The sequence below is a fragment of the Pyrus communis genome, chromosome 4 (genome assembly GCF_041283825.1).
Source record: "Pyrus communis isolate YQ-2024b chromosome 4, ASM4128382v1, whole genome shotgun sequence".
NCBI classification, from domain to species: Eukaryota; Viridiplantae; Streptophyta; class Magnoliopsida; order Rosales; family Rosaceae; genus Pyrus; species Pyrus communis.
In genome coordinates this window covers 14,608,443-14,634,764 of record NC_142568.1, presented here as the reverse complement: position 1 = coordinate 14,634,764, position 26,322 = coordinate 14,608,443, and the positions used below count along the sequence as shown (strand labels likewise).

Below are 26,322 nucleotides of genomic sequence, written 5' to 3'. Positions count from 1 at the left end.
AGATAGATTGAGTCCATCGTCATGTTAAGATTTCAGTTCAAGAACATAATGGCATATGTTCTTACTTTATATGACATTATATTATTGAATCAAAATATCATTATTATAGGGTACTTTTCACGTTTAAAATAAAATCTGAGAATAAAACTTTAAGTGTAACTGTTTTACTATGCTCTCTGTTTTTGTTCTTTCATCACTAGAGACTAGAGAGAGAAATTGAATAATGAAATGGTCCGTGGCATATTGAATTTTTTTAGACAATAATCGCTTGATTTAATTCACATAGAGAATTGAGAACTTATTCTCAACAACCAGTAAAAATCTGCATAACTTATAATCCTTGCTTAAAATGCTTTCTCTTAAAAGGATATATTTCGATGTGTTAATAATAGTTTTCTAACGATAACTTGTAACATAAATGTTCTACCTAGTAAAGCGACCTCTGTACACTGCACGCGAAGGGTAATGTTTGCATTCACTGCATGGCAGTTGGGAGTATTTTACTTTCGAGTGGCACTATTTATGCATATGGAGATGAGTAGCTTGTTCCACACAAACTGTACACAACAGTACCAGACTCATTAAATTTGTTTTCGAAACTACGCCACGAAATCAAGTGCTTGTCTTCATACAATATATGAGTCTGAATCACAAACTTAGACAATAATCAACGATTCAAATCATACAGTCTAAGAATATAAGCATCCTAGATTTTAAGATAGTCTGGCGAAATATTAAGGAATGAGATCTTCTCAAATGAGAAAAAGGATTTAATGACAAAAAAAAAATGAATGAGGAGCCGTATGAGGTGAAAATTTCATATACAGTTATGTAGATTGGCACAGTAAAAATGACTTGTCTGTCAACTTTTCCGCTCATCTTCAAAAAGCTAAACTCTGCCGAAGTAAAGCTGCTAGTGTATACTTAATCTTTGAAAATCACTGCATATATATACTTAGTATTGGCCATAATTTACAAGAATATTATGTAGTCTTAGTAAGAGGGGAAGGTAAATAAATAATTTGAAGTCACCTTTTTTTTTTTTTTTTTTCCTGTCAAAATTTGAAATCACTTTCTAGAAATAAATAAAAATTAGCCGAAATCTTTATATTTGGTGCATCCAATTTGATAACTGTACGTTCACTACTCTCTCTCTCTCTCTCTCTCTCTAAACCCTAAACCCTAAATCCTAAACTTCTACTTGTATACATATACATATAAATATATATATATATATATATATATATATATTTGTAGATGGTGGTGTGGCAGCAGGAGAGATGAGTAAGGTGGTCCAGTCAAGAGGGTCTATCACTAGGGTTAGGGTTGAACAGTGGTGGACATTCATCGTCCCTCTCAACCTTGCATGCAAATAAACCTGGGTTCCTCCTAGGTTTCCTTTCACAATAATGCACTCCCCAAAATCGCGACACGCATCGTCATATTCACTCTTCTTCTGTACCTCGTCAACTGTATATGATCGAATCTTCAGTGGGATGAAAACGTTGATGAGTCACCATCAAAGCAGCCTATATACCAACCTAGCATTCTGTTTTTACTGTGTATTTATCTACCTCCAGAAAGAATGTTGACTGACATATTTACCCATCATTTTTATTTGGTTTCTCTCTTCGGCGGACCAGCAAGAGGGAAAACTTCACTTTTTAAAGGCAAACAAGGTCCCTAAGAGTGAGTTTGACTGCATGCGGACCATCTGAGTGACCGTTTGAATTATTGGAGCGACAGTTCATGAGGACCTTCTTTAAACCCTCTAGAGAGGAGAGGAGAGGTCTTCGCTCATGAGGACCTTCTTTAAACCCTCTAGAGACGAGAGGAGAGGTCTTCTCGTCCTTCAACTCTAGGGTTTCAAGATAGCTTCCATGGCTATGTGTCTCACCAGCTCAATTAGTTCTTCACCATCAAGACTTAGGGTGGGTGCGGTGCGGTTTAGTACGGTTTTGAGTGAAACCACAATCGAAATTGAAACTTTTTGTGGTGCTGTTTGGTGCGGTTTTGAAATCAAAACGAAATGAAATCAAACTATTTGATTCGGTTCGATGTGATTTTAAACGATTTCGGTTCAAGTTTTTGAAGAAAAAAATTACAATTTTAAATTTACACTAATACGATCTCATTTTCCTCATACATTAAGCAAGAAACCTGCAGCAAAAGAGTTCACCAAAAACAAAAAATTACTGTAGTAAAGGAAGTTAGAGATAGAGAGATTTGTCTGACCATATGCAACAGTATCACCAATCTACAACACACAAGCATTAAAGAAAGTATATATGTATACATCTTTCATATTGCACAATTTTTTCTTTAATTTTATTGGTTAACTGAATTAAATTACCATATTAAAATAAGGTTTTCAAACATATTTTGAGTGCCACTTGTCACTAAATGAATAAGTATCCGCACATATTTTGAGTTCCACTTAAAGATGTGACCATTTGAAAATTATTTAAAAAATTAAAGGAAGGATTATTGGAAGAGGTAAGAGGGGTGTGTACTAAAAGAGTGTTTGAGGTGAATAGAATGTGAAGAATTGAAATAAAATGAGGTGAAATAGTATGGAATGATGAAAAAATGTGAGAAATGTCTTAGGTATTTATATGAAACAAAATTAGAAGTTAAATTTTTTTTTTTATTTCATCAAAAAAAAAAAAATTGTAGCTGGGCCCAACTGAAAGGGCTGGCTGGCTAAAAATGGCCAACTCACTGGCTATACGATTGGAATTTGGTCCGGTGGGTCCAAATATTTTTGGCCCAGACCTCAATTGGAGATGGGTTTTGTGTTAAAAAAGTATATCCTTTGGTCTATGATCTTATGGCCGACCCAAATGGAGATGACCTAAGATGGCCTAAGAACTAGAGGAATCAGACCAAATCACTTTTAATATAAATTATTATTTTGTTTTTTTTCTTTAAAGAAGTCATTTTTCCAAGAACATGAGCCCAATACTTATAATTTCTGAAAGACCGTGGAGCAATTAACTATATATATATATATATATATATATATATATATTGTGTACATTTTAATTTTAGTTTAGGATATATACTTTGTTGATTTGAGGTTTTCCATTTTTTGATTAAATTTTATATATACATTTTCTATATTTCGATCACAAATCTTGTAGATCTAGTAGTGAGAACTCAAATTTACTTGAATTTATGGTTGAAATATGTATTTGGTATTGGAAGTAGACGATTCGAAAAACTATATATATAATTTTGGTTAGAACTATAAACTGGCATGAAATGAACCGGAATAAGTGTGAACCGAATCGTACAATTTTAGTAATAAATTTAAGCGAAACCGCACTAAATCAAATCGTTGATATTTTTCAGTTTTGATTTGAGGGTGGAACTAGCCAAACCGAACCGTGCCCACCCCTACTGTTATCTATGTTTGTCTTATATCGATGTGCCATGCAATTAATCTAATGAATTTGTAACGACCCGTCCCAGATTCTATGGTTTTATGATTTTTAAAGTGTGAATTTACGAAATGCCCTTCAAGGTAAAACATTGACTTTTGTTGACTGTCGTGTCATGTCACATGAGATTTATTCATTGATGTATCCTTGTAGCACTCATTGCTACGAACGTGTGGACGCAAGCAGAATCAAAATTGGAGTTACGATAAACGTTTTACGGAACTACGAAGCCGAGGGGCAAAATAGATATTTTATTATTTTATTATTTTTTGTCGCATAGGGCCCATCCACTTTCTCTTCCTCCTTGTGTCATCTCCCTCCAATCTTGAACCCTCACCCTCACCTCTCTTCTTTCAAACTCTCTTCCTCTCTCCAAGCACAAACCACCCACACTAACACCAATTTCCGAGTGAAATCCATACCAATATACCTTGATTTAGGTGTAGCTTGACCTATGGATTCAAATAGTGGCGTTGCATGTGAAGATCAAGTACTCAAAATTGAAGAAAGCCAACCCTTCCCTTTCGGTGAAAACTCTCTGACGAGTTCTAAATCAAACCCATCCCAAACTATGGAATTTCTCATATGAGGTAATGTCCTGAAACCCTTATATGTCAAATTTGAAGTAGAAGTGAGGTTCCTAACTTTTGCAACTCATTTTCAAACTTGATGACATTTTCCAGTGGGTTTAAGACCACTTTTCCGGCCATCTTTGGCCATTGTAGGACCTCGTTCTAGTAAATTCCTCTTCCCCTTCTCTTAAGCTTCATTTTGGTAGGAAGCGTGTGAAAAATGGTTGTGTTTTGACTCGAAAACGGAGCCGAGAAATCCCTATTTTCGGCCTTTTTCTTCGTGGGTCCAGCGACCTGCTAGTTCAATCGGGTCAAACCCAACCCGTAACCCAAAACCAGCCCAAACCTTTAGGCCATGCAATCCAGCAACCCGGACCCAACCTTAACCCTGGCCCAAACCCCTGGCCCATTAACCCTAAATCGGTCAAACCCATAAGACCCAGAACTTGTATCCAAATCGGATCAAACTCAGCCTAACCTAGCAACTCGGCCCAACCCAATAACCCAAGCACAGATTCGACTCGGATCCAACCCGACTCGAGCCTAATAACTAGCTTCCACGGTTAACACCTGGGTCCGCGTGTAGGCGCGTGGAGCACACTCGTCTCTGCCACTGTCCACGATAGTGTCGACGAATTTTTCAACGACCTATCTCGGCACGTACAATGGTACATGGCATCCCAAGACGCCGTATCGTGGCAACATGTGCGGCGGCGTATGGGGCACCTAAGGTCCCTCTTTGGGTTTTCGACGTGCCGCATCCGAATCCATTTTCCCAAATTATATCGTTTTAGTAGAGTTTTACTAAATGGTTTCTAATTGTGTTTAGGTGCATCAGTGGAAGTGACCTCGTTCTCCCTAGTTCGAGCAGCTCCTCAGTAGTGGAATATTCTTGAGTGGACCCCTTCTCAAATTGTATGTTTTATAAAGTATTAGGATTGCATGCATATCATATTTCATGAATTGAGCATGTTTTATATTATGTTTTACGAATTTCTGTATTTATGGTTTATGGAGAATATATGATTTATTTAAATTGCTTTCACGAAATATTTATAATTTATTGAATTTACGTTTTACTAAAGGATATAAATTATGGGATTTTCGTATATGAAATTATGTGGATTTACGAATATGAATTATCATGGGTTTATGAGATGAGCTTTTGAGCTTTTGAGTTCTGGTGATTTGGTATGATTTTTGAGATATGTTTTCGGTGCTTATCTAGTGGGTTATCATACAACACATACACACAACACGGGTATGTAGACGTCTATGGCCATAGGACACAATTGAGGATATTTATGTCCTACCCCCAGCTTCACTGGTGAAACCAGTGTCGAACAACTTCAATAGCCACGGCGAGTGTCGGTGTGTTATGTTATATATATTTAACAAGAGGGATCCTCATTTTTCTAAAAAAATGGGGACACCCTCTTGACTATTGGATTGGCTTTAATGAAATTGTGTGGTTGAGATTAAATCACAGGCCACATAATCTCAACCACACAATTTCATTGAAAGCCAATCTAACGGTCAAGAGGGTATTCCCATTTTTTTAGAAAAAATTGGGATCCCTCTTGTTAAAGGATTCTTATATATATCTTCTTTGGCGTAACCCAGTGTCGTAAAACTTCACCTTCGGGTGATGGACAAGTTATACCTTTGAGCGACTGTGATACCCCTAGTTGAGTACATAATTGATGTGATTTACAAATGTTTAATGGATTTGCCTTTGGGCGACTATACTACCATCTCTGAGCACTGTTTTCTATGTACATGTTTTACAAACATTTTTCTTGGCATGCTAGAGTTTTCAGGAAAAACCTATTACATAGTATTATATGAATTTTCAAAATAGGGGGTTAGTATGTTCAGAAAGAAAATGTTTTACCTATTATTAATATTATTATTATAAACTTTGGTCCACTCACCCTTTGTTTTGCGCCCCATTTAGGAGTTAGAATCGAGGCATGCAAGCTCGGCGTCAGGGCATTTTCGCATAGGTATCTTCGAGTCTTCTCAGCATATGACCCACTCCATTATTCTTGCATTTTCTTAATTGCAATTCATTCACATTATGCTTGATTAGTTGTATGCTCTGAACATGTTTTCGCATTGGCATATTTTTTTCTAATTACCTATTTTATTTGTATGCGTGCTAATATGGCTTCATCACCCTCAGGTGTCGACCAGCTGTGACCATCCTGGTATTTAGGGATATCGGGATTGGGACATGTCAGAATCAGTTGGGGGAAAAAAATTAGAAACAAAATGAGAATTAGCATGTGTGGGTGTAGGTTTCGTTTCAAGTTTTAAGTTTAACTGAAACAACGCATGGCATCACCACTTTAACGTTGCTTTGATAACCGTCTTTTATGGTTGTATGTTTAACTTTCAATTTTTCCATTGACGTAGTGGTCCGTTTTGATTCATTTTATTAGCTTATGAGAGTTAGGGATGTAATTATAAGATCTCATGGTTTTAAGTGGATCGAGATAGGAATAAGAATTAGAATCTTCTCATGCATTCACTAACACAAAATTCTGACTCCACTAATGTTTATGATGGGCGGTAAAGTTATATTAGAGACTTCGCGTAGATACCTTACTCTTCCCAGTTTGTCCGATTTCCGCACAATGGCATCGGATTTAGCTTCCTCTAAAACTGAAGTTGAAATCTTTGGCAATGACATATGGATTTTAACACTGATGACTTGGTATAATTTAATCTTTTGGATGATTAATAATGAGAATCCAATTGCATCACATCCTCTTTTTAAAAAACCCCACGAGGAGCTGCCTCCGATAAGACGCAACGACGTAACTTTTTTACGATTGTGAAACAAATTGCTGTTCTTCGCAGCAATAATTTTCCCCACGAATACCAATCTGCTGCAGCAGCTGCTGCTTTTTTTTTTTTTTTTTTTTTTTTTTTTCTTTTTCTTTTTGAGGAAAACTAATGAAAAGAACATGAAAAGTTTTATTTTTGATAAAAAATCATGTTAAAAATTTTGTTTAATGATTAGTACAAGGTCCATATTAAAGCAGTCAAACTAAAAATGACTCAACTATAATAAATTATGATTTGTCAATTTTACCCCTAACTTTTTTAGGTTGAGTTCCAGATTTTCATCGTTAATGGAGTTCATCGTTGTTTTGTAGACTTTCTTCTTTTTCTTTGAAACAAAAATATAGATCCTCATGCTATTTAATTTATATTTTGTATTATTTTGTTGAAATGTGATTGTCGTTAGTATTTATAGTGGATTTGAGGTAATGTTTGTCAAGTTTTCTTCATCAATGGAGTTCATCGTTTGTTTCTCTAGAAAATAAATTTGAGATCTGCATGCTATTCAATAACAACGACGAGTCACTGTTTCTGGACTGTAAAAATAAACCTGTTTCTGGATTTTAAGTAACATTGTTTTTGGAATCTAAGTCATTGTTTCCAAAGACAGTGTTAGTTTTTCAGAGACAGTGTTAGTTTTTCCAGAGACTGTTTTTCCAAAGACAATGTTAGTTTTTCCAGAGACAATGCTAGGTTTTCCACAGACAGTGTTAATTTTTCCAGAGACAGTGTTAGTTTTTGCATAAACAGTGTTAGTTTTTCCAGAAACAGTTACGGATTCAAAACATAACGGGTTGCATTGTTTTCTAAAAAGTGGCAAAAAAATCACACTATTTCCTAGAAATGTTTAACATTAATGGTGTTATGAAAGTTGAACGCCATGGTTGAAATCACTTTTCTCTCTCTTTCTCGTATACTTTTTCTATTTTCTTTTTCTTTTCCAGATTTTGTAGTTGGGGAAGATGGTTCTATCACAAGTAGAGATATATTTTTCTTTTTAGTTTTATGGAGAAATGGGTGCAAGGAATTGGAATTTTTGGTTTTTTTTCCTGTTCCATGGAAAATGGATTCAATTTGAATGTCCTCCTCCTTGATTCAATTGCACAGCTCTTTTCCTGTTCGTTTCTTTTTAATTGTACTTTTGGAGATTGGATTCAATAATTTGGGATATTTTTTCTTCTCAAAGTTTGGTTATTCTCCAAATCTGATTCTAATTTGGACAAGGAAATTCAAAAACTAATATATGCACCGAGAATGAAGGAAGAAAAACCCAGAAAACAAAACGTTGATTGACGATCAACACTCTGTTTGGAGCTGACGTGAGTTTTCTCCTTCATGAGAACAAACAAGTTTCCGACCTGCGCCTCTTTTTTAGGGTAATTTTGGAAACTTATTTTTGTTTCTATTGGGCTCTGTAATTCAACCCATGTAGAATTGGAGGTCTCTGTCTTTATGTTTAATTTTGAGGTGCTTTTGATTAAAGAAAACTATAAGATAATTTTTTTTATTAAAATAATCTTGGTCTAAACCCTTTTCATTAAAACTCCTTTTTTTGTTTGTTTCCAAGGCAGGATCTTTGGTTATGGCGATTGACCACTGAGGAAGATGGCGTAATTAGATTGATTTGTTTTTAAAAAAACAAATGCATTGGTTTGTTCTCAAAAGAAAGGTGGAGTATTTCGAAAATGCTTAGGTTATTGCCAAAATGGCAGAAAAAGATATTGGTATGAGAACATATGCCTTGAGTCCTAATTCTCCCACTACGAACTCTGTTGTTGATCAATTACTTGAGACCCTTTCAATGGAAAGGCAGCAAACGGGGAGCTCCTCATCCCCGGCATTAAAGCTCTTGGGAATTTGGCAAAGACATTCGAGGCAACAGAAACAACGATAATCGGTGCATTGGTCCAGCTTCTTCATGGAACAGAAGTTGTGATCGCCGCAGAGGCTTGCATTGCACTCATGAAATTTGTCTCTGTAGACAATTATTTTCACTTCGATCATGCCAAGGCAATAGTGAATTTTGGAGCTGCTAACCGTCCAGCTCCTGTATTATGGGGATCAGACGGTTCTGTTTTCCACGACGGTTTTAATATGCTACATTGTACATGTATCAGTAACTCATGAGAAACTTGCTACGTCTGGAGTGCTCATCATGCTTCACTGCGCATTAGACTGTTTGGTTTTCTTCTCAAGCAGCTTGCGCCTTTGTTTTGAGAGAATGGGGGAACGCCTATCCTTGTGGGCGCTTGTAGAATTGGATCGACCACCATTCTTATCGCTCAAGGTCAAGCTCTCCTTGATGGTCTGAAGGCTGCTCGCGAGGGGATTTTCTTGCTTGGATGTGGAAAGCCTGATTCTAAGGTCCTTGTTGATGCTTTGAATGGGAACTCCTCTACCCCTAGCAGCTATCTACTTTGGAAGCCGACATTCGGAAATTTGCTTGCTACCTCCAAGATATTTCATTCCTTCATATCTTTCGTGAATCTAGTTTTGTGGCGGATGCTCTAACTAGTGTTGGGCATTTGTCTTCTGATGTTCATATGCGGTGGCAAAATCTTCCTGTTGAAGCTCGTCCTACTTGGTTTTGCGACTTTTATAGGCATGCACAATTGTCCCCGGTGACCTAGAAAAGGTGAATGTTTTGGACCAACCCTAGAAAAGCAAAACCTAAATTAGACGAGTGCAAGCAAAAATGCCTATAACAAAAGGAACGAAGACCTAAATGAACTACAAATGGATGAGAGGCTAGAAAAACATGAGAAAAAAAAAAAAACACCAAGATGCACAGAAATAAAATTTCTAGAGTGAACTACTGAATAGAGAAAATCTTAATTGTAATCGGGTCTATACACTTGGGAATAGCTAAGGTTCTCCCCTACTTAGTGGTCTCTGATAGTGTATGCCATAACAGTCAGCCAAATCACTATCACTCACTTAACTTTCAATTCAGCATTCATTTGTGACAATTATACACTTACTCACTAGCGAAAGTGATCTATCTTTAACAAAGGTCGATATTGGGTACCATCAGATTCATCCATTGAGTAAACAAACGGACGTACTTGTTAATACCAGTGCCCTGAACTCTACCTGCAAAAAGAAAACAACACAAATAACTATTTACTATGTTGAGAAGCATTTTTCTTGACATGTGAACTTTAATTTGTCCTCCGCAAACGCAAACTATCCAAATTTACAACAATAAGGGGCAATTATCCAGACATTTGGACTGTATTATGTTTTTCTTTAATATACTTGGACAGATGTCACACTTGCATTAGTATTTAATATACAACCTCCTTTAGCACAAACTAAGCATATGCCGCAAGTGCAGTCACTATAGTCTATAACACATTGCAATGCATATCATTTGTCAATTCAAAATCTAATTAACGTAAATCTTGAAAACGGACATGATCTGTTTCAATATATGTGATGTATGTATAATGTATCTCACCTTGCTTTTAGAAGTTGCAGCAGCCCATCAGTGTTCCCTCATATCAATGCTAGCATATCCATATCCTTGCTTAGGTAACATGTGCCTTCACTATATGGAGACTGTTTAACTGCATTGACAGTTACGAGACAGACCAGGAATGTCGGTACTCGAGGCCTCTTACTAGCAAATGAATGCATAAAATTCCTTCCAGCTGATTGTTCCGTTCTGTCAATGCAGCGATCCTTGAACCCATTACTCTGTCTTTTCAAGAAACATCAAATTACAACAAAAAGAAAGACAAAGGATGAAGCTCCATCACATGGGAACAGTTAATATCAACCAGGTCATCCACTCGGTCACACTTGACCCCAGTCAAGAGTGAAAGAGAAACTCCAGCTACAGGAAATCTCACATTTCAAATGATCTGTCGTTTAGATGACTGAAGTAACTTTTTGGAGATGGCATATTCTCATAACAGGGAATGAGCTTGTTGAATCCCAATGGATTGTTTCTCAGTAGATTTGATAAACCAAGATTGTAACACTATTGACCCCATTCCATTGCGCCCAATCATCATTTGATAAATGCATATCACTGAAGTGTTGACCGGGGGTTGCACAAATGAAGATGGATTGTTGGGCTAGAATTGATCTGGTTGCTGTGGAGTAATTCTTTGTGCATCATTTAGGTAAGAGTAACTATTCCTGAAGTGGTCTTGAAATCCTAAGTTATGTAGGGTAGAAGTTGTTAGCTGTCAGCATATGGAGCCTAGCATCTGGCTCAGAAGAATAACAGGACAAAATTAAAAGGACCAAGAAGATTGGAGGAGGGCAGTGAGGTAGTGTACTCTCTCTTTAGATAGAGAGCTAGGCACCATTACATAATCTCACAGAGATCTCGGTCTTCAGCCACCTTATAATTTCACCATTTTCATGCTAGTTGGGTTTTCAGCCACCACGTAACCTCACCATTTTCATGCTAGTTGGGTCTTCAGCCATGGCAACATCACCTATCACAGCACCACCCATCACCTCAGCCACTGAACCCTCCATCCTCCTGAAAACCCAGAAACTAACCCAAAAACTTTGGCCGCTTCTTTCACAACCCTGCTTGCACTTGGAAGGCTGTTGTTTGCTAGTGATACCAGTGCTCCAGGTACCTTTGTGAGTAATGATGCCCACAAAAAGTTGGTTTGGGTTGTCAGTTTCTCTCTGGGTTCTATTTTCTATGGACTGGTATCCTTATCTGCAAAATTAAAATGCCCTTTCCACATATGGGCTGGGTTTAGGAGTCTTTCATGGGATGAACGTCTTGATGGACGCCGAACCAGAATGTTATCCAAGTGAGGGATAACCCAGCCCATATGTGGAGAGGGTATTTTAATCTTGCAGATAAGAATACCAGTCCGCAGAAAAAAGAACCCAGAGAGAAACCGACAACCCAAACCAACTTTTTGTGGGCATTATTACTCACAATGGTACCTGAAGGACTAGTACCAATAGCAAACAACAGCCCGGTCAAGCAGCGTTGTGAAAGAAGCAGCCAAAGTTTTTGGGTTTTCAGGGGATGGATGGTTCAGTGGATGAGGTGATGGGTGTTGCTGTGACAGGTGATGTTGCCATGGCTGAAAACTCAGCTAGCATTAAAATGGTGAGGTTATGTGGTGGCTGAAGACCCAACTAGCATGAAAATGGTGAAATTATGTGGCGGCTGAAAACCGAGAGAAAGTACACTACCTAACTGCCCTCCTCCAGTCATCTTGGTACTTTTAAACCTTCAAAATCTTTCCGTACTGGCCAAAATACTCACTTCACTTGAGAAGCTAGTAAAACCGAAGAAAAAAAAAATCTCAGGATCTACATTTATGAGAGTATTGTACGATTTCCATAAGACATCAGGTTATGTTTGACTAGGTCCCAACTTAAATACTTTGAGAGCAAAGAGATAATAGCTACTCACGTCTTCACTTGGAAGGTTAAGAGGTATTCCAATCAAATACACTAAGACATCAGGTTATGTTTGACTAGGTCCCAACTTAAATACTTTGAGAGCAATGAGATAATAGCTACTCACGTCTTCACTTGCAAGGTTAATAGGTATTCCAATCACATACACTAGGCTCCGTTGGAGAACTCTAACATCAGTAAGATGCTGCTTCTTTACTTCAAATCCCTTGGGTTTTTTCTGTTTCCGCTTCACATTAATTTCAGCCACCAACCTGTTCAAGGAGGGAAACAGTTTCTATCCTCAACTTGTCAGTTGTCACAGAACAACATACATTAACCTGAAACGAAACCATGTGCTGCCACTCCAACAATTTCTTGTCATAAGGTGTACGGCATACTGGACAGCAGCCCTCCTTTCCATCCTTCTCTGCCATTTCCATAATGCGATGCCAGCACCAAACACATACCTATGCCCGCAAATGGCGAACAATCAGAGGATTAGAGGAAGTCCACAAAGAAGTGCCACATAAATCTGAATACATAGTTACTTACCATGAAAAACTACCCGAAGAAATCAAATCTTTCGCCAATTATACGAATTACAATGTCATCAAATTTACACATTCATCCATCCAGACTTTTATATCAAAGTTATTTCCACTATAATCGATGAGTAAATACACACATTGTCACAAAGAAATTACAAACAAATAAAACTAGCAAGTGAATTTAGTGTTTCGCTCAGACCTCGTAACCGCATTTCCACGGCTTCAGTTGCTGATCCGTCAAATCCATCTCCTCGGCACATATCGGACACGTTTTCCCTTCGATTTCAGTCATGATTTTGCTGAGAAACAAACAATGCCATAACCATTACTACCCAAACAAAGCAGTTATCGCACATCGACATTGATAACGTACTATCCAAACGAAGTCGCTCGGAGGCATTGAAGCGAAGACTTACAGACTTACAGCGTGCGACGGAAAAGGAGGAGACGAGAAGCAGGAAATGGTGTAGGAGATGAAACCCTGGATATGATAAAAGCACGGAAAAGTACACAGAGAGGACGTTTGAGGGTTGGGAAAAGTAAAGAGCCTTTTTTGATGACTTTTTGCGCGTCACTTAATGACCATCTTACAAGCATCTTATACTTTCGTTAAAAATAAATTTAAACCGCATTATTATAGTTAGTTGAGTGTGTGGCCATCTTGAGTTTGCAACTTTGCCACGGTTGAAGCTAGATTTGTGTTGTGCTAAATCACCTTAATATTTTGATAAAGATGGTTTTGATTGGAAGAGGATCTTCTTTGGATTCATTTTGTGGAGATTCTAGGGATTCTCATATCTTAATCATTCATTGTATCAGTTTTCGTCAGATATTATTTATGTTTAATTTTAAGTAAAAAAAACAAAAAAAAAACTTTTAATCGCACGATACACGATAAATAATTAAGATATGAAAATCTTAGGACCTTCACAAAACAATCCTGATAAAATCTAATTCCGTTTTGATTGTTATGGTCTCTAGAAGCTACTCCTCAAATGACTCAGATCATTTTATGAACAAAAAAAAACAAAAATTAATGATCCAATCATCCATGTACGTCCAAGTAGCCACACTCTACACCACTCTCCTTCCAACACGTGGCCCAACTAATTGCAAATTTCTGTTTCCTTTTCCGCCTCTAGTCCACACCTCAGCCCTCGCTTCCTTGGCACGATCTTGGCCGTTGGTTCAGCACCAGAAGACTAAAAGAATCGCTAGAACCTTCGTCCCCGAAAAAACGCTTCTTATATATCCATTTTGATGTGTGTCTGAAACTCACTACAGAGACCTGTGCTGTGCTCAATTCCGTAGCGTTGGCTTCTACTTTCTAGCTAGATTGTTTGGATCGTAAGTTTTATTTCTTATTTTCTTATAAATTTCGATCGCCGAAGTGATTGTTTTTCAGTATTTGATCGATATGTGGTCACCACTTAATGGATATGTGATTAAACTTTCATCTATATGTTCATGAGTATTTGATTTTGATTGGTTTAACGACTAAGATTTGTAAATGATCGTGCTAAGTAATACACTTACCTTTTTATACTTTGAATGTGTGAAAAGATTGATCGTCAACATGGTGAAACAATACCCGACTGTGAGCGAGGAATACCTGAAGGCAGTTGAAAAATGCAAGAGAAAACTCCGAGGGCTCATCGCTGAGAAGAACTGCGCTCCTATAATTCTCCGATTAGCGTAAGAACTCATAAACTTCTGTGTATATATTTATTGATCTGACTCTTTTTGTTGTTGGCAATGATCGAGTGGGTGCTTAGTGTTGGATGTTTTGAATGATGGGCGCAGATGGCACTCAGCTGGTACGTTTGACATAGAAACGAAGACTGGAGGACCATTTGGGACCATCAGGCACCCGGAGGAGCTCGCTCATGAAGCAAACAACGGTCTTGATATTGCGGTTAGGCTTTTGGAGCCGATCAAGGAGCAGTTTCCGATCCTCTCATATGCAGACTTCTACCAGGTTCATATCCATTAAGGGAATTTGTCTTATAAAAACGATGATCGACACTAAATTAATCATTGAATCCTAATCTTTTATTTGTTGTGATTAGTTTTGTTATTTTAATGAAATTTGATGTGTTTTGCTGTGAATTGAAGTTGGCTGGAGTTGTTGCTGTAGAAATAACAGGAGGGCCTGAGATCCCTTTCCACCCTGGTAGACCAGTAAGTAAACCCTTGTTTTTTCTCCACAACTTTAATTTTTTTTTTTTAATGACATTTAATGTCCCGTATTGTGAATGGAAACTTGTTTGTGAGTTTATTTATGATATATACACTATGATTTCTTCACCCATTTTTTCTGCCGTTGGTAATAATCAGAAGTTTTGGTAGGATTAAAGGATTTGGTCGACTGAAATTTGGCTCTAATGACATTCACAATGCAATATTTGGTTTACACTCTTAGGCATCGTTTGGTATATTGTATTGGATTGAATTTGATAGCTTGCTAGATTTAATGTATGTAGCAAAAAGTGGATTCCAACTCCCAAACCTTGTTCGAGTTGATGGTAGAAGACGGATTATATATGAAGGCCTTCCACCTTGGTAGGATTGGAAGGTGAGGAAGGGACCTTTGACTTGGATAAAATTTGGGAGTTAGACAACCATTTCTTGTTCAAGTTTAATCCAGTGACTTATCCAATCCAATCCAAACCACTAAACAAGGCCAGACTTTAGGATAGAGTAGATAATAATCATTGGCGAACTTGTTTTCCTTCCTAGAATCATCTAACCTTGTGTACTAATTTTAGGATAAACAAGAACCACCACCAGAAGGTCGTTTGCCAAATGCCACCGAAGGTTAGTAGCTGCTAAATCTTGCAATTTCAAGTGTATGATTGTAAGACGGATGTCTTTAATTATTTCTTTCTGTGTTGGTATGTGTTCTAGGTTCGGATCATCTGAGGGCTGTCTTTGGACACATGGGACTTAGCGACAAGGACATTGTTGCATTATCCGGTGGACACACCTTGGTCTGTGCATGACCGTCACATTCTTCCTTCTGTCTAATTACCATAAGAGTATGTAATACTGAAGTATTGTGTATTTGGGATCTTTTTTTTGCAGGGTAGGTGCCATAAGGAGCGTTCTGGATTCGAGGGACCCTGGACAATGAACCCTCTCATTTTTGACAACTCCTATTTCAAGTAAAGATTCATTCCATTCAGTTTTACTTTCCCTGAATTAATAATACTTCGCAGATTAAATGGAACCTTGCGCTGCAAGTCATCTAATTATCCCATTTATACTGTGCGTATGTTAATATTGGTACTACTAACTATTTGTGAAGAGTTAAGTATTGTCTGTCTGATTTACCATCATTTTTCCAAACAGGGAACTTCTTAGTGGGGAGAAAGAAGGTCTTCTTCAGCTGCCATCAGATAAAGCTCTTCTCGAGGATCCAGTCTTTCGCCCTCTTGTTGAGACTTATGCTGCGGTTTGTATCTAATTGTGCAATTCTACTTAATCTCAGTAACTTATGGCTTTAAGATGCAGTGTATGCGTATGATCTGCGGCATTGATGATCGTCTGATCCAACTTTTGATTTCTTTGGTTTTGCTTCGATTAGGACGAAGACGCCTTCTTTGCTGATTATGCCGAAGCACATTTGAAGCTCTCCGAGCTTGGGTGAGTACTGGAAACTTAGAACACTAGTTTTTGTTGTTTTTCCTTCGATTATTCTCTAGTATTTCAATTTATTTATAAATCTGAAAATTTGACTTGTGTAACATTTTTCTTTTGCAGATTTGCGGATGCTGAGTAAAGGATTGTGATTTGTAGATTGGTTGGGGGCTGGCTTGTGCGATTTCTTCTAGATTTGAATGAACAAATGATTGTAAAAATATGGTATGTTATTTTCTGTCAAAGTTTTTCCGCTTGTGATTGGTAATAATACTATGGCAGCATTTGCTGCTTATAATATAATGTCATGTGTAGTCGTAATGAACAATGCTAGTAAGACTGTATTATAATTTCACGTTGTGTATCACTTTTTTAATGTAATGTCACATGTGTACCCGTATTGAACAATGCTTCTAATGAATGTAATGTCAGAGGTGTGCTGAAACTTGGCCTTCATGACATTCACAATGCAATATTTGGTGCACACTTTTGGCCTTGCTTGGTGGTTAGTATTGTAAGAACAGTTTATAAATTCTCATTCAAGGAATATAGATTCAACCAATCAACCACAACTCATATCAAACAATCAACAAGCAAACCGAAGAATGAATACCTTTAACACTTCCGTGCCGGATTCGATCCAGATGATGAAGCCATTGCAGCTTCTTGTGCTCAAACCTTCTCTTTTACAAAAACAATAGCTCTTTCAATCAATAGGTTCTGGAACGAATAATAAGCCGGTGATTGCAAGAGCAGTGGTTTGAACTTTATATAATGTTCCTCCAACCATTCCCTATCAGAATATACAAACCATAAAGATCTATGAATCTAATAAGAGTTCCGGTACTAAGTTCTAATCCCAAAAGGATTGAACTACACTCAATTTTGTTATCCCAAAACACTAGGGATAACTAATAGCTTTTAATCAAGACCTTTCCACATCAATTTCAAACACTATAACCGGTTCTGACATATGCTTCATACTCATAATCTTACAAGTATTCAGAGGCGGATGCATTGAGGAAGCAGGGGGTCAGCTGACCCCTCGAACCTTGGTGAATGTCCATAGATAACTTGAGTGCTAATCCCCCGAACTTTGGTCAATATCCATAGATAACTTGGGTGATGCTCCCTTGTAGATTGGAGTTGACTTCATACATGCCCTCCAACTGTAAGAGTAGCTCTTCTTATTATTTTTTAATAAATATTACTTTGTCAAAACGACATAGTTTTGGACCCTTAGTTTAATATAAAGAAAAACACCAAGAGCCAAAAAAATAAACGCATGTAGATGGATATGTTATTACAGGGAGATCACGGCATGGAGCTCAAAGAATCACAAACTTCCATCATTATCATGTGGAGCTCTTTGTTGCTATCGTTAATAAGCAACTTGTGGAATTAAATAGTGGCCTTGATAAGGTAAATATAAAGTTGTTTCTTTGTTTGACAAGTTTGAGCCCGAATTATTCATTCTTGGTTCTTAATGAACAAAGGCTAATTTGTTTTGCTTAATTTTATCCGAATGAATTTACTATGTCAACTTTTGGCACTTGAAGATCAACTTGAGCATTATATTCTTGATATGTGTTTGAGTAGTGAATTTTCTCAATTGAAAGGAATTGGTAGACTTGCAAAAAAAATGGTGGAGATGGGGAGGAATAGAGTGTATAATCACGTGTATTTGCTAATTACATTGGCTTTGGTTCTACCAGTTGCTACTACTTCAGTGGAGAGAGCTTTTTCCGCTATGAATATTGTGAAGACTTCATTGCGTAACCGAATGAGATATCAATGGTTGATAGCATGATGGTTTATATTGAGAGCAATGTTTTTTATTCCATTGACAATGAAGCTATAATGCAACGTTTTTAAAATATGAAAACAAGTCGGGGACTATTATAACTTGTATTGTTATTTGTTTTATAAGTTATGGATGATGGAACTATGATTTAATTTTTAAAATTATTATATGTCTAACACTCCCAAATATAAAATAAAAATAAATAAATCCTGGATCCGTCACTGCAAGTATTGGATTGGATTTGATATCTTGTTAGCTTTAATTTCATCCTATCAAGTTGGAAGTTATAAGTTTTCTACATTGTTGAAGGTATAAGACCGATTAGATACGAAGGGAATTTGTCACTTCCAACTTGGTAGGATTGAAAGGGAGAAGTTTCCGTTCTAACTAATTCATGTTCCACCTTTAAATTGGATAAGATTTAGGAGTTGAAATGAATTGCTTGTTCAAGTTGAATTTAGTGAATTATCCAATACAATCATAGACTCAAACAAGACCAGACTTTAAAATAGAGTCAAATAATATTGCAAACTTGCTTCTTTAAAATAGAGTCAAATAATATTGCAAACTTGCTTATCCTAGATACCAGGGTCCAAGAAAATTGTACCCACCGTTAGATCCTAATCCAATAGTAGATGGTCATTTAGCCTTCATTTGGCAGTTCGGACTGTACTGACTATTCTAAGAAGATATGATAAATAGCCATCGAATTGTACTGACTAAATTAATCGAACGTTTGGTGCTGTGTCGGACTAATCTGTGCATCAGATGACGTAACTATAATAATTTTCAAAAAAATTTCACCAAATAATTGTTGTTAAAATGAATAAAAAGGAGAAAATTAACCAAAGAAAAAAAAAAAGAGGAATTAATCATCATAAAAAATTAGAAAAAAAAAAAAAAAAAAAAAGGAAACCCAGCGTGGCTTCCTTTCTTCATCTTCCCCACCAGCTGTGCATCAAGAAATGCGGCAAAGATTGAGTACCTTTTGGATCTCAGCAAATTGGCGACAAAACCGAAAGATTCTGGACCGGGCCGGTACGTTTCAGCCTCCATGTTGTAATTCACAGTCGTACTCGGAGCAGGGCTCAGCCGTTGAACACGCGAAACAAAGCTCATCAATGGTTGATCTGCCACCGGTTCTTGAGCGGCGTCGGTGGCCAAGAAGGACAAATTGAAAAGCTCGTCGATTGCGTAAACGATCATCGACCCATCATCTAGAACTGCGTTAGGATTAATACCCAGATCGTTGATCGACAAATGGCCTTGGAAATTTGGGGAGGCAGTGACGGTGAGGGAGTAATTGGAGAACAAAGTCGGGATCTTTGTATTGGGGCGGAGGTACTTGAAGGTTGTTCACGGAGATTCTTGTCGGGGAGATGTTGTAGAAGATGAGTGGGAGAGAGGGCTGGCCCAAGGGCATGAAGGTGGCGTCTGGCGGAGCGAAGATGGTGGCAGTGGGGGATTTGAATTCGATGGAGTCGGACACAAGTTGGAGGGTGAGGGACATGGAGAGGAAGCTGGAGTTTGAAAGCCCACTCTAAGAAGTCGTTAAGGGTGACTTTGTGAAGATGGAAAGGACCCGACTAAGCCCCAGTTTAGGGTTGCGGTGATTTAAAAAAAAACCTGGAAGAGTTTTTTTATGTTCGGTAAACATCTCAAAACAGTTTTATTTCAAAATTTCAAATGAAAAAAAAGCCAGAAAGTGGAAGCTGCAAAATGCAGCTTCAAGAAGCGGCTTATTATACAAAACACGGAGCTACAATACCGTGTTAATGAATTTGAAATTAATGAATTTTTTCAATTTGCCAATACTACTCCCTCCTTTCTCCTTTCTCCTTTCTCCTGATTCCTCAAAACACTCTGCACGCCCTCTTCTCTCTTGCAAAACACTCCGCACGCCCCTTTTCCCTCCTGCCGCTTCACCTCTTCCTCCTCCTCCTTTTCCTCTCTCTCAGTCGGTCTCAGCGCCACACCACCGTCGCCTTCTAGGTACCAGGTACTTGATTTGCTTGAATATATTTGTTGTAATTAATTTAGTCGGATCAAACCAAAGAGTGGCGCTGCAACTCTACTGCTGCAACTGTGTCCCAGAAGACGACAACGACGGTGACGATGGAGAAGGGAAAGGGAGTGATGGGAGAAGGTCGGAGATGGGCCGTTGACTTGACTGACAACTCAACTTCCCCTTCTTCCCGCAACTTCCCTGACCCTCCTGGCTTCTCTCGTGCCTCCCTCGAACGGTTTTTTTACCCCGTTTCTCTCTTTTGCTTCTTCGTTCGATTTGGATTGGGAATTTAGGGTTTGTTCCCAATTAATTGAACTTGGGGTTTTTGTTTTTCTGTAGGATGATTCGACTGTGAGTCGCCAGAAGAAGGATGCTGAATCTACTTGGAAAGCTCATGTACTGACTCCCCTCTCCCTAAATTAGAATTTATTTAAGCAATTGGATTTAGGGTTTTTCAGACTTAGGATTTCAGACATTTTAAATGGTGAAAGATTGTACCTTTACCTCCTAACTCGAGAATAATCACTTGATCGCAAATTGGGCATGATTTAAATTGCTGATGGATTAGAATTTTAGATTTCTTTTCTGCTGAATTTTTTTAGCCCTGTTAATACCGATGAGAATGTGGTGATATTCGAATATTTGGGTTTTTATGGATTTCATGGTGTCTTTATGTTTGAGCAGAAAGCATGGGAAGTTGCGCAAGCCCCATTCAAGAATTTGATGATGATGGGTTTCATGATGTGGATGGGTAGGAGTACAGTGCATTTGTTTAGCATTGGAATCACATTTTCCGCTCTTTGGTAGCCCATAAACGCCTTACAGGGTGTAGGGAAGGGTAAGATGACTGTAACACTGTTAGACTGTTAGTCCATCTATAACTCTCTGAATGTATGGAATAACAATTGAAAGCAATAAATGACTTTGAAATCTTATTCTATACTTGCTTGTCTGTATCGCCTTATCATCATATGAATGGTTTCCTATAACCAGCAGTCATGGCATTTTGTTGTAGCCACCTTGTCATTGCGGAATAATTCTGTTTTAATGGGAGGGTTTTGATTCTTCATTATTGTTATTATGCCTTTACCTGCTTATGTTTTGATGAAATAAAGGTTGATCATGGCTTGCTGTCATAGCTCTCTCAGTATGACAACAAGATTACTAATTATTCACCTGTGCAGGAAATGTGAGTTACATTACCTTCTCAAACATAAATATGAGCACAAGATACTATGATCAATCCTGGTGGGGAAGAGCGGAGCCAATCTACATGACCACATGTCCTCGACACTCAAAGTCAAAGGAGGGTTCAATCTCTAACCTACTCTTCCATTAATATCACCTCAACTTCCGAGAATGGAGTATTCTTATCAGGTTCTAAAGGCGGGCTTCTGAGTGATTTACAATTCATTAACTTGGATCTGACTTACAGAAGATGGACCAACAATGCTGGTGGGTTGGTAGACTACAGACCGGCATGCCAGGGACTTGTTAAACACAGCACGGCCAGGATCATCATGGAACACATCAATGGCTTGGTGATTGACAATGTTAATATGAGATGGTCCGATGATCCGTTAAGGCAATGGAATGATCCTTTGGATTTTAGGTCTGCTACTGTAAATAACATATCTCTGCTTAATTTCCACTCCAGGTTGTACAAACAATGAAAGAGGTGGATAGAGAGAGAGATTAGGAAGAGGTATTGAATAATGTCATTCTTTAGATTGTATGTTGGTGATGGATTTTGTTCAAAGTTTTTATTAGATTAAGGTAGGCCCGGCAAACGGGTCGTGTCTGTCGTGTTCGTGTCGTTTTCGTGTAACACCTGTTATCTTAACGGGTCGTGTCGTGTCACACCCGTTATCTTAACGGGTCCTTAACAGGTCGTGTCACTTTACCCAACGGGTAAAGTGACCCGACCTGTTATGACCCGTTATGACCCGTTAAGAAAAAAATATATTTTTTTAAAATTTGCACATACCACACATTGCGACATAAATATTATTTGAAAACATTAAAACATTTCTCGTTCAAGTACTATATCTACACTCGAAAATGAAAGCCTAATAAAAAAAATAATACATACACTACTAATCTATTACAAATATTAAATGTGCAAGGATAAAAAGTTTTTGTTTTTAAGATTGTCCTGTTACTTGATCTCTGAATGTTTTTTTTTTCGTGATTTTGTGCTGATGTGATCTCCAAGCATATACAAACAATTTTGACGGTTCGGATCGTTGAAATTAGTTTTGGAGAATTCGTAAAACGATAGATTGACTAACACTTAGAGTTTATTTATACTTTCATTAAGTATAACATAAGAATTTGTGGTATCCACTTGTGTAAATATTTTAAATTGAAGATCGAATTCATTCATTGTATTCATATAGGGTCAAGGAGTGTAGTTATAAAAAATCATCAAAATCGGAGTTAAAATAACCGTTAAATCGTGATTTTTCGTTTATAACCGTTGAAAAGCTTTGTCCCGTTACTTGATCTCTGAATGTTTTTTTTTTGTGATTTTTTGCTGATGTGATCTCCAAGCATATACAAACAATTTTGACGGTTTGGATCGTTGAAATTAGTTTTGGAGAATTCGTAAAACGATAGATTGACTAACACTTAGAGTTTATTTATACTTTTATTAAGTATAACATAAGATTTTGTGGTATCCACTTGTGTAAATATTTTAAATTGAAGATCGAATTCATTCATTGTATTCATATAGGATCAAGGAGTGTAGTTATAAAAAAATCATCAAAATCGGAGTTAAAATAACCGTTAAATCGTGATTTTTCGTTTATAACCGTTGAAAAGCTTTGTCCCGTTACTTGATCTCTGAATGTTTTTTTTTTTGTGATTTTTTGCTGATGTGATCTCCAAGCATATACAAACAATTTTGACGGTTTGGATCGTTGAAATTAGTTTTGGAGAATTCGTAAAACGATAGATTGACTAACACTTAGAGTTTATTTATACTTTTATTAAGTATAACATAAGATTTTGTGGTATCCACTTGTGTAAATATTTTAAATTGAAGATCGAATTCATTCATTGTATTCATATAGGGTCAAGGAGTGTAGTTATAAAAAAATCATCAAAATCGGAGTTAAAATAACCGTTAAATCGTGATTTTTCGTTTATAACCGTTGACAAGCTTTGTCCCGTTACTTGATCTCTGAATGTTTTTTTTTTGTGATTTTTTGTTAATGTGATCTCCAAGCATATACAAACAATTTTGACGGTTTGGATCGTTGAAATTAGTTTTGGAGAATTCGTAAAACGATAGATTGACTAACACTTAGAGTTTATTTATACTTTCATTAAATATAACAAAAGATTTTGTGGTATCCACTTGTGTAAATATTTTAAATTGAAGATCGAATTCATTCATTGTATTCATATAGGGTCAAGGAGTGTAGTTATAAAAAATCATCAAAATCAGAGTTAAAATAACCGTTAAATCGTGATTTTTCGTTTATAACCGTTGAAAAGCTTTGTCCCGTTACTTGATCTCTGAATGTTTTTTTTTTTGTGATTTTTTGCTGATGTGATCTCCAAGCATATACAAACAATTTTGACGGTTTGGATCGTTGAAATTAGTTTTGGAGAATTCGTAAAACGATAGATTGACTAACACTTAGAATTTATTTATACTTTTATTAAGTATAACATAAGATTTTGTGGTATCCACTTGTGTAAATATTTTAAATTGAAGATCGAATTCATTCATTGTATTCATATAGGGTCAAGGAGTGTAGTTATAAAAAATCATCAAAATCGGAGTTAAAATAACCGTTAAATCGTGATTTTTCGTTTATAACCGTTGAAAAGCTTTGTCCCGTTAATTGATCTTTGAATGTTTTTTTTTTTGTGATTTTTTGCTGATGTGATCTCCAAGCATATACAAACAATTTTGACGGTTTGGATCGTTGAAATTAGTTTTGGAGAATTCGTAAAACGATAGATTGACTAACACTTAGAGTTTATTTATACTTTTATTAAGTATAACATAAGATTTTGTGGTATCCACTTGTGTAAATATTTTAAATTGCAGATCGAATTCATTCATTGTATTCATATAGGGTCAGGGAGTGTAGTTATAAAAAATCATCAAAATCAGAGTTAAAATAACCGTTAAATCGTGATTTTTCGTTTATAACCGTTGAAAAGCTTTGTCCCGTTACTTGATCTCTGAATGTTTGTTTTTTGTGATTTTTTGCTGATGTGATCTCCAAGCATATATAAACAATTATGACGGTTTGGATCGTTGAAATTAGTTATGGAGAATTCGTAAAACGATAGATTGACTAACACTTAGAGTTTATTTATACTTTCATTAAGTATAACAAAAGATTTTGTGGTATCCACTTGTGTAAATATTTTAAATTGAAGATCGAATTCATTCATTGTATTCATATACGGTCAAGGAGTGTAGTTATAAAAAATCATCAAAATCAGAGTTAAAATAACCGTTAAATCGTGATTTTTCGTTTATAACCGTTGAAAAGTTTTGTCCCGTTACTTGATCTCTGAATGTTTATTTTTTATGATTTTTTGTTGATGTGATCTCAAAGCATATACAAACAAGTTTGACGGTTGGGATCGTTGAAATTAGTTTTGGAGAATTCGTATGCCATCAATCAAGTTCCGTGTGTGTGTGTGTGTATATATATTTATTAAGTAGATTTAAATCTATTTATTTTGTACGTATAAATTATAATTGACTGGTACACGGAATAGTACATACATCACGTATCACGTGTGTCATTATAAAAATAGTGAGATATGTCATGATAGTCATGTGTGTGATAAAAAGTTAATAACTTTAAAAATAAAAAAAAAATTCTCACCACTTCTATTAATTTTCATTTTTCCCTCTCTTTTTTGTTTCCTTTTCAACTTTTTCTTATCATTTTCACTTTTCCCTCCAACATCTTTCCCTAATTCCCTCACTTTTTTGTTTTATTTTCAACTTTTCTTAACATTTTCATTTTCCCTCCATTTTTTTCTTTTCAAAAAGGGCGGCAAGTTGGCAAATGGCAATGGCAAGAAATTGATTATTGAAATTTGAGAATGGAAACAAATCACATCTGAGTCCTGACGCATCAAATTTCAATGGATGCAAAATCATGCAAATATGCAATGCATGATCATGCATATTAAATTATTAATTAATAATTATTATAATTTTTATAAAATTTAATATATATATATATATATATATATAATTAGTATAGATAGACTTAATATTTTGGGAGTATAATTATTATAGTATATATAATTATTATAAATTTTATAGTTAATTTAATATATATATATATATATTTATTATAATTTTTAGGGGTATAAAATTGTAAAATTAATGTATATAATTATTACAGTATTTTTTTAGGGTTATAAAATTATAAAAATAATATTCTGCTTATCGTGTATCGTGTTTACCCACGTGTATACCCGACCCAACCCGTTATCTTAACAGGTGCTTATCGGGTTACCCGATAAGACCCGATTCGTTATCGTGTCGACCCAAACACCTGTTAATTTCGTGTCGTGTCGTGTCGGGTTATCGGGTCGTGTCAGAAATTGCCAGGCCTAGATTAAGGGCATGAAAGTTTGTTCAATTGGTCACCCACTAAGCAAAACCAATATCTAGAGTTGTTTTGTATGTTATGGTTTAAAAGTTTTTTAACTAGAATACACTACAAATTCCGTTCACTCGCACTCTGAGTTGTGAGAAATACGGAGGTATTTCAATTGAAGTATTTTGTCGTACTAATTAATATTTAAGATAAAGTTTATAAATTTTTTTCTTTTAAAAATAAAGTATATATTTAGTAATTCACCTTTATTTGTTAAGAAAATTAAATGAATAGCACATCTAGTATTATACATTTTTTGGTCATTTCACATTGTCATAGCTGTTTTACATACAAATTTACCAAACATTATTATACTGCTTTTTTTTTTCTTCCAAAAGCACTTTTACAAAAAAGTTTACCAAACACTCTGCTGCTTTATTTCATAGCCGCTTATTCTCACAGCACAGCAGAAGCAGCTT

At 36.4% G+C, this 26,322-nt stretch overlaps 1 protein-coding gene and 2 long non-coding RNA genes across 7 annotated transcripts; 2 read left to right on the top strand and 1 right to left on the bottom strand.

The window, feature by feature from the left end:
* Nucleotides 1-8,751: 8,751 nt before the first annotated feature.
* LOC137721830 (uncharacterized) lies at nt 8,752-13,356 on the bottom strand. 4 transcript variants are annotated; one of them, XR_015961617.1, is made up of 5 exons: nt 13,218-13,356; nt 13,001-13,100; nt 10,326-12,720; nt 9,847-9,958; nt 8,752-9,520 (listed from the first exon to the last, which is right to left on the bottom strand). It is a non-coding gene; the product is annotated as an uncharacterized LOC137721830 (long non-coding RNA). The 4 variants fall into 4 exon arrangements; XR_015961618.1 differs by having other exon boundaries at nt 9,851-9,958; XR_011066727.2 differs by lacking the exon at nt 8,752-9,520 and having other exon boundaries at nt 9,635-9,958; nt 10,326-12,129; nt 12,381-12,720.
* Nucleotides 13,357-13,971: 615 nt separating this feature from the next.
* On the top strand, nt 13,972-16,885 carry APX2 (ascorbate peroxidase 2). The gene is made up of 10 exons (XM_068461494.2): nt 13,972-14,148; nt 14,365-14,496; nt 14,605-14,779; nt 14,917-14,982; nt 15,570-15,618; nt 15,709-15,791; nt 15,886-15,965; nt 16,153-16,255; nt 16,388-16,446; nt 16,564-16,885. Exons 2-10 carry the CDS (start codon nt 14,378-14,380, stop codon nt 16,580-16,582), a joined length of 753 nt encoding a protein of 250 aa, XP_068317595.2. The 5' UTR covers nt 13,972-14,148; nt 14,365-14,377; the 3' UTR covers nt 16,583-16,885.
* A 3,146-nt stretch (nt 16,886-20,031) lies between these two features.
* On the top strand, nt 20,032-25,934 carry LOC137723736 (uncharacterized). Of its 2 annotated transcripts, none has more exons than XR_015961615.1 (5): nt 20,032-20,243; nt 20,592-20,648; nt 20,937-21,090; nt 21,437-22,028; nt 25,867-25,934. It is a non-coding gene; the product is annotated as an uncharacterized LOC137723736 (long non-coding RNA). The 2 variants fall into 2 exon arrangements; XR_015961614.1 differs by having other exon boundaries at nt 20,068-20,487.
* The last annotated feature ends 388 nt before the right edge of the window (nt 25,935-26,322 follow it).

Bases quoted from the DNA above. Each gene is read 5' to 3' on its own strand.
- APX2 (XM_068461494.2), top strand. From the start codon at position 14,378: ATGGTGAAACAATACCCGACTGTGAGCGAGGAATACCTGAAGGCAGTT. The intron at 15,966-16,152 runs GTAAAGATTCAT...TTTTCCAAACAG, and splicing joins TTTGACAACTCCTATTTCAA to GGAACTTCTTAGTGGGGAGA. The intron at 16,256-16,387 runs GTTTGTATCTAA...TGCTTCGATTAG, and splicing joins TTGTTGAGACTTATGCTGCG to GACGAAGACGCCTTCTTTGC.